Source organism: Argopecten irradians, chromosome 5 (genome assembly GCF_041381155.1).
Source record: "Argopecten irradians isolate NY chromosome 5, Ai_NY, whole genome shotgun sequence".
NCBI classification, from domain to species: domain Eukaryota; kingdom Metazoa; phylum Mollusca; class Bivalvia; order Pectinida; family Pectinidae; genus Argopecten; species Argopecten irradians.
The window spans coordinates 49,880,717-49,894,368 of NC_091138.1; the positions used below are offsets into that span (position 1 = coordinate 49,880,717).

The window sequence follows — 13,652 nt, forward strand, 5'->3', positions numbered from 1 at the left end:
TGAAGTCCATACTGTCAGTTATAGATATCTGTGTGTAAAAGTCCATACTGTCAGTTATAGATATCTGTGTAAAGTCCATACTGTCAGTTATAGATATATGTGTAAAGGTCATACTGTCAGTTATAGATATATGTGTAAAGGTCATACTGTCAGTTATAGATATATGTGTAAAGTCCATACTGTCAGTTATAGATATATGTGTAAAGGTCATACTGTCAGTTATAGATATATGTGTAAAGGTCATACTGTCAGTTATAGATATATGTGTAAAGGTCATACTGTCAGTTATAGATATATGTGTAAAGGTCATACTGTCAGTTATAGATATATGTGTAAAGGTCATACTGTCAGTTATAGATATATATGTGTAAAGGTCATACTGTCAGTTATAGATATATGTGTAAAGGTCATACTGACAGTTATAGATATATATGTGTAAAGGTCATACTGACAGTTATAGATATATGTGTAAAGGTCATAACGACAATTATAGATATATGTGTAAAGGTCATACTGACAGTTATAGATATATGTGTAAAGGTCATACTGTCAGTTATAGATATATGTGTAAAGGTCATACTGTCAGTTATAGATATATGTGTAAAGGTCATACTGTCAGTTATAGATATATGTGTAAAGGTCATACTGACAGTTATAGATATATGTGTAAAGGTCATACTGACAGTTATAGATATATGTGTAAAGGTCATACTGACAGTTATAGATATATGTGTAAAGGTCATACTGTCAGTTATAGATATATGTGTAAAGGTCATACTGTCAGTTATAGATATATGTGTAAAGGTCATACTGTCAGTTATAGATATATGTGTAAAGGTCATACTGTCAGTTATAGATATATGTGTAAAGGTCATACTGTCAGTTATAGATATATGTGTAAAGGTCATACTGACAGTTATAGATATATGTGTAAAGGTCATACGACAATTATAGATATATGTGTAAAGGTCATACTGACAGTTATAGATATATGTGTAAAGGTCATACTGTCAGTTATAGATATCTGTGTGAAGTCCATTACTGTCAGTATAGATATATGTGTAAAGGCCATACTGTCAGTTATAGATAATGTGTAAAGGTCATACTGTCAGTTATAGATATATGTGTAAAGGTCATACTGTCAGTTATAGATATATGTGTAAAGGTCATACTGACAGTTATAGATATATGTGTAAAGGTCATACCGACAGTTATAGATATATGTGTAAAGGTCATACTGACAGTTATAGATATATGTGTAAAGGTCATACTGTCAGTTATAGATATTTGTGTAAAGGTTATACTGTCAGTTATAGATATATATGTAAAGGTCATACTGTCAGTTATAGATATATGTGTTAAGGCCATACTGTCAGTTATTGATATATGTGTGAAGTCCATACTGTCAGTTATAGATATATGTGTAAAAGTCATACTGTCAGTTATAGATATATGTGTAAAGGTCATACTGTCAGTTATAGATATATGTGTAAAGGTCATACTAACAGTTATAGATATATGTGTTAAGTCCATATTGTCAGTTATATATATGTGTGTAAAGGCCATACTGTCAGTTATAGATATATGTGTGAAGTCCAAACTGTCAGTTATATATATGTGTGTAAAGGCCATACTGTCAGTTATAGATATCTGTGTGAAGTCCATATTGTCAGTTATGGATATCTGTGTGAAGGCCATACTGTCAATTATAGATGTCTAAATTCTATACTTTTAATAGCCGATTATTAAAAACAATGGCAGTTGCAAATCATTCATGTGTATCCTGAGTAAAAGTTTGAATCCAAACCAAGAGTAGTTCTAGAATGTAACTCCTATTCCAAAAACATTTCAAAGCACTTTTTGTCAAAACTTGACATTAACATTTTGAATATTAACCTACAAATTCCAATATCATTATACATACTTTTTCATCATTAAGTACTATAACTTTGCATATCATTCTCTCCACCTTTGTACAACAGCAACATTTGGTCAAGTATGATCCGAGCTATAACTAGCGTGGTTAAGTATGTTCTGAGCTATAACTAGCGTGGTTAAGTATGATCTGAGCTATAACTAGGGTGGTTAAGTATGATCCGAGCTATAACTAGAGGGGTTAAGTATGATCTGAGCTATAACTAGCGTGGTTAAGTATGTTCGGAGCTATAACTAGTGTGGTTAAGTATGTTCTGAGCTATAACTAGCATGGTTAAGTATATTCTGAGCTATAACTAGAGGGGTTAAGTATGTTCTGAGTCATAACTAGAGGGGTTAAGTATGTTCTAAGCTATAACTAGCATGGTTAAGTAAGTTCTGAGCTATAACTAGCGTGGTTAAGTATGATCCGAGCTATAACTAGAGGGGTTAAGTATGTTCTGAGCTATAACTAGCATGGTTAAGTATGTTCTGAGCTATAACTAGAGGGGTTAAGTATGTTCTGAGCTATAACTAGAGGGGTTAAGTATATTCTGATCTATAACTAGCAGGGTTAAGTATGATCCGAGCTATAACTAGCGTGGTTTAGTATGATCTGAGCTATAACTAGCATGGTTAAGTATGATCTGAGCTCTATAACTAGCGTGGTTAAGTATGATCTGAGCTATAACTAGCGTGGTTAAGTATGATCGTGGTTAAGTATGATCGAGCTATAACTAGCGTGGTTAAGTATGATCAGAGCTATAACTAGAGGGGTTAAGTATGTTCTGAGCTATAACTAGCGTGGTTAAGTATGATCCGAGCTATAACTAGCATGGTTAAGTATGTTCTGAGCTATAACTAGAGGGGTTAAGTATGTTCTGAGCTATAACTAGCGTGGTTAAGTATGATCCGAGCTATAACTAGCGTGGTTTAGTATGTTCTGAGCTATAACTAGCGTGGTTAAGTATGTTCTAAGCTAAAACTAGCATGGTTAAGTATGATCCGAGTTATAACTAACGTGGGTAAGTATGATCCGAGCTATAACTAGAGGGGTTAAGAATGTTCTGAGCTATAACTAGCGTGGTTAAGTATGATCTGAGCTCTATAACTAGCGTGGTTAAGTATGATCCGAGCTATAACTAGAGGGGTTAAGTATGTTCTGAGCTATAACTAGCGTGGTTAAGTATAATCTGAGCTCTATAACTAGCGTGGTTTAGTATGATCTGAGCTATAACTAGCGTGGTTTAGTATGATCTGAGCTATAACTAGCGTGGTTAAGTATGATCTGAGCTCTATAACTAGCGTGGTTTAGTATGATCTGAGCTATAACTAGCGTGGTTTAGTATGATCTGAGCTATAACTAGCGTGGTTAAGTATGATCTGAGCTCTATAACTAGCGTGGTTTAGTATGATCTGAGCTATAACTAGCGTGGTTTAGTATGATCTGAGCTATAACTAGCGTGGTTAAGTATGATCTGAGCTCTATAACTAGCGTGGTTTAGTATGATCTGAGCTATAACTAGCGTGGTTAAGTATGATCTGAGCTATAATTAGCGTGGTTAAACTATAAATGTCCAGCTATCTTGGTGTATTATCTAGAGATTCACACCAGTGTATCGATAACTGTCAATATTGACTCCCCGGTACACACAGGGGTAGTAATCTAGTTGAATGCTAAAAGATGCCCTCAGGTACATTACCAGGCCTTGATATTATTTTGAAACAAGTCATAATTCAAGTCACTCCATTATGTAACTTTAACTGTTTTGAATTACATTTGTTTATGACTGAATTTTGTTTCAAGAAATTGGGGCCAGGTTTATTAAAATATTTAACTCTTATCAGACAAAGTCACCCAAAATATACACTATACTTGATGCTTATTGAAAACATTAGCTTCGACACATACAGTACTTAACTTAAAATTCATAACATGCTTCAAAGCCTGTCAAACAATTATAGCATGTGTTTGTTTACTGAAGACCTGTCACAACAGCTTTATAAATATAAAATTCCAGAAAGTTCAGAATTTGTATAGAAAAAAAAACCCATCAACATACAAACATTTATCAAATTACTAAAGTTTCAAATGCATCAAAAATGTGACTGCTACTTAAATTAAGTTTAAACATGTCAAAAACAAAAGGAATACAGAAGGGGAAATAAGAGTAGAAAATAAAATCCAATCATTATTTAAAGCACAAAAATGTTTAACCCTATCAGGTATTATTTATCATTCCCATGCACCATTGGGAGCATATTTAACATACCCATATTAACATTCAAATTACCAGTACATATATGTCATACAGATTTAACATACCCATATTAACATTCAAATTACCAGTACATATATGTCATACAGATTTAACATACCCATGTTAACATTCAAATTACCAGTACAAATATGTCATACAGATTTAACATACCCATATTAACATTCAAATTACCAGTACAAATATGTCATACAGATTTAACATACCCATATTAACATTCAAATTACCAGTACATATATGTCATACAGATTTAACATACCCATGTTAACATTCAAATTACCAGTACAAATATGTCATACAGATTTAACATACCCATATTAACATTCAAATTACCAGTACAAATATGTCATACAGATTTAACATACCCATGTTAACATTCAAATTACCAGTACAAATATGTCATACAGATTTAACATACCCATGTTAACATTCAAATTACCAGTACATACAGAGGATTCCGCTTATTTGAATAAGTCATTTTCCAGAAGAAAATATGCAAATAACCGGAGTATTCGAATAGGAGGAGATGACATTTTGCACCTTCGTTTGACCTCACACATATGTATATGAACAGGCAAATAGATATTGTTTCGTTCACTTGATAAATACGTAAATTATTTACACTTAAAACGTACAACAAGTAATTATTTTCGAAGTAAATTGATTTAAATTGTTTAATAACAAAAAATATTCCAATAGGCCAATTAGATTCTTGTTTACGTTAGATCGACACGTGAATCTTTGAGAAACAGCTAAACGATCGATATCAAATGCAATAACAATTCTGAACCTAAAAAATAAACAAAGTTACGTACATTTGCCTGGCAAAATGAACTTACGTTCGTGATTAAACTTCAAAGTGCCAATCAACTAGTAGTGTTATTTTTACACATGTGTATGAATTCGAAAATGGCCGCAGGTGATGAAGCCATGCGTTCACTGGACCTAAATGTGTTTTGAGAATTCTCCCTGTATTGTTGATCTATACGGCGAATAGCTTGATAACATTTCAGAAATTAATGCATATTAAAGTAGCAATGAAACAACGTAGCAAGTATCTTTTGTATACTACATACTGTACGAAACTTGCGGTAGTCATTGCACGCCGACTTTGTATGCTTTTATGTCTCGTTCGACGAGACGCTTGATACGCACATGTCTGTCGTAGTCAACAAGACTCTGGTTGAACGAGACTACTCATGAATGACGATTGTGGTAAGGATGCATGGTTTATCCAACCGATCGCGAACTAAGGTACGTTCCGTTAACAAGAGGCCCAGAGGGCCTGTATCGCTCACCTGGTTTTTTGTTAGTAATTATCACAAGAATCTGACAATTAGAAAAATAAGCAAAATTGACTCCCAAAGTTTAATTTTGAATCACAACCACACAATGATGCTATTGATACCATACAAATATGCTATCCAATACATAGGTTCAGAGACAAAGTAATTTATATGAAAATAGTAGCCTAATTGACCTTTTTGACCTCGCATCTATTGCCGTTTAAGGCCCTGGGGGTCAGCCCTATCATTTGTACAATTTCAAATCCCAACCCTATAAGGATGCTACCATTGCATTATAAGTGCTCTTCCATTCTTAGTTGCAGAGAAGAAGTTGTTTATATGGAAATAGCTAAATTGACCCCTTTTGACCCCACCCTTCAGGCTCCTGGGGGGGTCAGCCCCATCATTTGCAAAATTTTGAATCCAAACCCTTTAAGGATGTAACCTTTGCATTATGAGCGCAATCCCATGTTAAGTTGCAGAGAAAAAGTCATTTATATGGAAATTGACCATTTTTGACCCCGCCCCTCAGGCCCCTGGGGGTCAGCCCTATCATTTGCTCAATTTGGAATCCCCAGCCTACAAGGATGCTACCATTGCATCATGGGTGCTATACCATGCTTAGTTGCAGAGAAGAAGTCATTTATATGGAAATAGCCAAATTGACCCCTTTTGACCCCGCCCCTCAGGCCCCCGTGGGGTCAGCCCTATCATTTGCACAATTTTGAATCCCCACCCTATAAGGATGCTACCATTGCATTATGGGTGCTATACCATACTTAGTTTCAGAGAAGAAGTCGTTTATATGGAAATAGCCAAATTGGCCCCTTTTGACCCCGCCTCTCAGGCCCCCGGGGGGTCAGCCCCATTATTTGTACAATTTTGAATCTCCACCCTATAAGGATGATATCATTGCATTATGGTGCTATCCCATGCTTGGTTTCAGAGAAGAAGTCGTTTATATGGAAATAGCCAAATTGAGCCCTTTTGACCCCGCCCCTCAGCCCCCCCGGGAGTCAGCCCCATCATTTGTACAATTTTGAATCCCCACCCTATAACGATACTACAATTGCATTATGAGTGCTATCTCATGCTTAGTTTCAGAGAAGAAGTCGTTAAATTGGAAATAGCCAAATTGACCCCATTTGACCCCGCCCCTCAGGCCCCCGGGGGGTCAGCCCCATCATTTGTACAATTTTGAATCCCCACCCTATAAGGATGCTACCATTGCATTATGGGTGCTATCCCATGCTTGGTTTCAGAGAAGAAGTCGTTTATATGGAAATAGCCAAATTGGCCCCTTTTGGCCCCGTCCCTCAGGCCCCCGGGGGGGCAGCCCCATCATTTGTACAATTTTCAGTTAGTAGCCCATAAGGATGCTTCCAGTCAAATTTTATTGAAATCTGACCAGCGGTTATGGAGAAGAAGTCGATTGTTGACGGACGCCGGACGCCGGACGCCGGACGACGGACGCCGGACGCTGCGGTATCCCATAAGCTCACCTCGGTCCTTTGGACCAGGTGAGCTAATAAATAAACATATTTGAAAGTGCAAATGCTTTAATTAGATGTTTGAGTCAGTTATTATACTAAAGTTATGATCAACCGCTGCTGATGTAAATCGTAACAGCGTCGAATACCTTTGCAGATTCATGCATAAATTAACAAGCCATACAATAATGTTAATCTGTCACCATGATGATTTCTAGTAAAAGCGAAGTATCTTGAAACATATATCGGCGAATTTCGCTAAAAATATATTGCAAAATTGAAAAATATTCGATTTTGTTTTTAGAATTTCCCAAATACTTTATTCAAATAACCGGAGGTCATGTAAAAGTCTATGCAAATACACGGAGTTGAAAAACAAAGATAAAGAAGGAAAAAATCGGGACAGCAGAATTTTATGCAAATAACCGAAATATTCAAATAACCGTTATTCGATTATGTGGAGTCCTCTGTATATGTCATAAAGATTTAGCATACCCATGTTAACATTCAAATTACCAGTACAAATATGTCATAAAGATTTTAAAATGATAACTGATCTAAAATTTCTAGAGTAAACTCAGGTCTTCAAGGACATAGTCACAGTGCATTAATATAAGTTGTAAATAATAACAAGTAAAGATACCCACGTCTATCTATACCTACCATGTTTGTAATGTCTGATATTGTTTTCATGTGGTTCTCCTGGTGTCCTATTGAGTTGGTATGTAATTTCATTTCCTCCTATACTTGAACATTGGCTAGAGCTGTTGTTGTATCTGCAGAGAAAAGACACCAACTTTAGGCTAATGTGTTTATGAGGCGTACATTCTGAAGAGCATGTGTGTATCTACATCAAACTGTAAATAGAGGGGGCGGGAACAGGTACACGTACAGGTAGGACATGTATACGACCAAACAGTGGCAGTATCGTCACATCATACAGGGACAGGAATGTCACAACTTACTACCATACAGGGACAGGAATGTCACATCATAAGACCATTCAGGGACAGGAATGTCACATCATATGACCATTCAGGGACAGGAATGTCACATCATATGACCATACAGGGACAGGAATGTCACATCATACAACCATTCAGGGGCGGGAATGTCACATCATATGACCATACAGGGACAGAAATGTCAAATCATACGACCATATAGGGACAGAAATGTCACATCATATGACCATATAGGGACAGAAATGTCACATCATATAACCATACAGGGACAGGAATGTCACATCATACAACCATATAGGGACAGGAATGTCACATCATACGACCATATAGGGACAGGAATGTCACATCATACAACCATACAGGGACAGGAATGTCACATCATACGACCATACAGGGACAGAAATGTCACATCATACGACCATATAGGGACAGAAATGTCACATCATACGACCATATAGGGACAGGAATGTCACATCATACAACCATACAGGGACAGGAATGTCACATCATACGACCATACAGGGACAGAAATGTCACATCATACGACCATACAGGGACAGAAATGTCACATCATACGACCATATAGGGACAGGAATGTCACATCATACGACCATACAGGGACAGGAATGTCACATCATACGACCATACAGGGACAGGAATGTCACATCATACGACCATACAGGAGGGACAGAAATGTCAAATCATACGACCATAAAGGGACAGGAATGTCACATCATATGACCATTCAGGGGCGGGAATGTCACATCATAAGACCATACAGGGACAGGAATGTCACATCATATGACCATACAGGGACAGGAATGTCACATCATAAGACCATACAGGGACAGGAATGTCACATCATAAGACCATACAGGGACAGGAATGTCACATCATACAGGGACAGGAATGTCACATCATAACGACCATACAGGGAGAGGAATGTCACATCATATGACCATACTGGGACAGGAATGTCACATCATATGACCATACAGGGACAGGAATGTCACATCATACGACCATACAGGGACAGGAATGTCACATATGACCATACAGGGACAGGAATGTCACATCATAGACCATACAGGGACAGGAATGTCACATCATACGACCATACAGGGACAGGAATGTCACATCATATGACCATACAGGGACAGGAATGTCACATCATATGACCATATAGGGACAGAAATGTCACATCATAAGACCATACAGGGACAGAAATGTCAAATCATACAACCATACAGGGACAGAAATGTCACATCATATGACCATACAGGGACAGAAATGTCACATCATACAACCATACAGGGACAGAAATGTCACATCATACAACCATACAGGGACAGAAATGTCACATCATACAACCATACAGGGACAGGAATGTCACATCATATGACCATACAGGACAGGAATGTCACATCATAAGACCATACAGGGACAGAAATGTCAAATCATACGACCATTCAGGGACAGGAATGTCATAGCTGCTATATTGAAATAAAACACAAAAAGATTCTGATTTATGTAAAAGATGATAAAAGGATGGGCACCTGTATAGCTGATATTACCTATTGTGAGGGAGGGGCAGTGTTTACCTGTATAACTTACCTATTGTTAGGGAGGGGCAGTGTTTACCTGTATAACTTACCTAGATGTAAGGGAGGGGCAGTGTTTACCTGTATAGCTTACCTAGATGTGAGGGAGGGACAATGTTTACCTGTATGTAGCTTACCTATTGTGAAGGAGGGGCAGTGTTTACCTGTATAGCTTACCTACCTAGATGAAAGAGAGGGGCAGTGTTTACCTGTATAGCTTACCTAGATGTGAGGGAGGGGCAGTGTTTACCTGTATAGCTTACCTAGATGTGAGGGAGGGGCAGTGTTTACCTGTATAGCTTACCTAGATGTGAGGGAGGGACAGTGTTTACCTGTATAGCTTACCTAGATGTGAGGGAGGGGCAGTGTTTACCTGTATAGCTTACCTACCTAGATGTGAGGGAGTGGCAGTGTTTACCTGTATAGCTTACCTACCTAGATGTGAGGGAGGGGCAGTGTTTACCTGTATAGCTTACCTACCTAGATGTGAGAGAGGGGCAGTGTTTACCTGTATATAGCTTACCTATTGTGAGGAGAGGCAGTGTTTACCTGTATAGCTAACCTACCTAAATGTGAGAGAGGGGCAGTGTTTACCTGTATAGCTAACCTACCTAGATGTGAGGGAGGGACAGTGTTTACCTGTATAGCTAACCTACCTAAATGTGAGGGAGGGGCAGTGTTTACCTGTATAGCTAACCTACCTAGATGTGAGGGAGGGGCAGTGTTTACCTGTATAGCTTACCTACCTAGATGTGAGGGAGGGGCAGTGTTTACCTGTATAGCTTACCTACCTAGATGTGAGGGAGGGGCAGTGTTTACCTGTATAGCTTACCTACCTAGATGTGAGGGAGTGGCAGTGTTTACCTGTATAGCTTACCTACCTAGATGTGAGAGAGGGGCAGTGTTTACCTGTATAGCTTACCTACCTAGATGTGAGAGAGGGGCAGTGTTTACCTGTATATAGCTTACCTATTGTGAGGGAGGGGCAGTGTTTACCTGTATAGCTTACCTAGATGTGAGGGAGGGGCAGTGTTTACCTGTATAGCTTACCTACCTAGATGTGAGAGAGGGGCAGTGTTTACCTGTATATAGCTTACCTATTGTGAGAGAGGGGCAGTGTTTACCTGTATTGCTTACCTACCTAGATGTGAGGAGGGCAGTGTTTACCTGTATAGCTTACCTACCTAGATGTGAGGGGGGGGGGGGTAGTGTTTACCTGTATAGCTTACTTACCTAGATGAAAGGGAGGGACAGTGGTATAGCTTACCTGTATGTTTACCTGTATAGCTTACCTACCTAGATGTGAGGGAGGGACAGTGTTTACCTGTATAGCTTACCTAGATGTGAGGGAGGGGCAGTGTTTACCTGTATAGCTTACCTACCTAGATGTGAGGGAGTGGCAGTGTTTACCTGTATAGCTTACCTACCTAGATGTGAGGGAGGGGCAGTGTTTACCTGTATAGCTTACCTACCTAGATGTGAGGGAGGGGCAGTGTTTACCTGTATAGCTTACCTACCTAGATGTGAGGGAGGGGCAGTGTTTACCTGTATAGCTTACCTACCTAGATGTGAGGGAGGGGCAGTGTTTACCTGTATAGCTTACCTACCTAGATGTGAGGGAGGGGCAGTGTTTACCTGTATAGCTTACCTACCTAGATGTGAGGGAGGGGCAGTGTTTACCTGTATAGCTTACCTACCTAGATGTGAGGGAGGGGCAGTGTTTACCTGTATAGCTTACCTAGATGTGAGGGAGGGACAGTGTTTACCTGTATAGCTTACCTACCTAGATGTGAGGGAGGGGCAGTGTTTACCTGTATAGCTTACCTACCTAGATGTGAGGGAGGGGCAGTGTTTACCTGTATAGCTTACCTACCTAGATGTGAGGGAGGGGCAGTGTTTACCTGTATAGCTTACCTACCTAGATGTGAGGGAGTGGCAGTGTTTACCTGTATAGCTTACCTACCTAGATGTGAGGGAGGGGCAGTGTTTACCTGTATAGCTTACCTACCTAGATGTGAGGGAGGGGCAGTGTTTACCTGTATAGCTTACCTACCTAGATGTGAGGGAGGGACAGTGTTTACCTGTATAGCTTACCTACCTAGATGTGAGGGAGGGGCAGTGTTTACCTGTATAGCTTACCTACCTAGATGTGAGGGAGGGACAGTGTTTACCTGTATAGCTTACCTACCTAGATGTGAGGGAGGGGCAGTGTTTACCTGTATAGCTTACCTACCTAGATGTGAGGGAGGGGCAGTGTTTACCTGTATAGCTTACCTACCTAGATGTGAGGGAGGGGCAGTGTTTACCTGTATAGCTTACCTACCTAGATGTGAGGGAGGGGCAGTGTTTACCTGTATAGCTTACCTACCTAGATGTGAGGGAGGGCAGTTGTTTACCTGTATAGCTTACCTAGATGTGAGGGAGGGGCAGTGTTTACCTGTATAGCTTACCTACCTAGATGTGAGGAGGGGCAGTGTGTTTACCTCTATAGCTTACCTACCTAGATGTGAGGGAGGGCAGTGTGTTTACCTGTATAGCTTACCTACCTAGATGTGAGGGAGTGGCAGTGTTTACCTGTATAGCTTACCTACCTAGATGTGAGGGAGGGGCAGTGTTTACCTGTATAGCTTTAATTACCTAGATGTGAGGGCGGGCTGTGTTTACCTGTATAGCTTACCTAGATGTGAGGGAGGGGCAGTGTTTACCTGTATAGCTTACCTACCTAGATGTGAGGGAGTGGCAGTGTTTACCTGTATAGCTTACCTACCTAGATGTGAGGGAGGGCGGTGTTTACCTGTATAGCTTACCTACCTAGATGTGAGGGAGGGGCAGTGTTTACCTGTATAGCTTACCTACCTAGATGTGAGGGAGGGGCAGTGTTTACCTGTATAGCTTACCTACCTAGATGTGAGGGAGGGGCAGTGTTTACCTGTATAGCTTACCTACCTAGATGTGAGGGAGGGACAGTGTTTACCTGTATAGCTTACCTACCTAGATGTGAGGGAGGGGCAGTGTTTACCTGTATAGCTTACCTACCTAGATGTGAGGGAGGGGCAAGTGTTTACCTGTATAGCTTACCTACCTAGATGTGAGAGAGGGGCAGTGTTTACCTGTATGTATAGCTTACCTACCTAGATGTGAGGGAGGGGCAGTGTTTACCTGTATAGCTTACCTAGATGTGAGGGAGGGCAGTGTTTACCTGTATAGCTTACCTACCTAGATGTGAGGGAGGGGCAGTGTTTACCTGTATAGCTTACCTACTAGATGTGAGGGAGGGCAGTGTTTACCTGTATAGTTTACCTACCTAGATGTGAGGGAGGGGCAGTGTTTACCTGTATAGCTTACCTAGATGTGAGGAGGGGCAGTGTTTACCTGTATAGCTTACCTACCTAGATGTGAGGGAGGGGCAGTGTTTACCTGTATAGCTTACCTACCTAGATGTGAGGGAGGGGCAGTGTTTACCTGTATAGCTTACCTACCTAGATGTGAGGGAGGGGCAGTGTTTACCTGTATAGCTTACCTACCTAGATGTGAGGGAGGGGCAGTGTTTACCTGTATAGCTTACCTACCTAGATGTGAGGGAGAGACAGTGTTTACCTGTATAGCTTACCTACCTAGATGTGAGGGAGGGGCAGTGTTTACCTGTATAGCTTACCTACCTAGATGTGAGGGAGGGGCAGTGTTTACCTGTATAGCTTACCCTAGATGTGAGGGAGGGGCAGTGTTTACCTGTATAGCTTACCTACCTAGATGTGAGGGAGGGGCAGTGTTTACCTGTATAGCTTACCTACCTAGATGTGAGAGAGGGGCAGTGTTTACCTGTATATAGCTTACCTATTGTGAGGGAGGGGCAGTGTTTACCTGTATAGCTTACCTACCTAGATGTGAGGGAGGGGCAGTGTTTACCTGTATAGCTTACCTACCTAGATGTGAGGGAGGGGCAGTGTTTACCTGTATAGCTTACCTACCTAGATGTGAGGGAGGGGCAGTGTTTACCTGTATAGCTTACCTACCTAGATGTGAGGGAGGGGCAGTGTTTACCTGTATAGCTTACCTACCTAGATGTGAGGGAGGGACAGTGTTTACCTGTATAGCTTACCTACCTAGATGTGAGGGA

The 13,652-nt window shown here is 40.1% G+C and overlaps 1 protein-coding gene across 1 annotated transcript in view; it reads right to left on the minus strand.

The window, feature by feature from the left end:
* LOC138324474 (protein FAM13A-like) overlaps positions 1–13,652 on the minus strand; it is a 223,752-nt gene that overhangs the window by 204,314 nt on the left and 5,786 nt on the right. The window contains 1 exon segment of the mRNA XM_069269538.1: positions 7,633–7,745. Within this exon segment, the coding sequence (XP_069125639.1) occupies positions 7,633–7,704 (72 nt within the window). The 5' untranslated portion in view covers positions 7,705–7,745.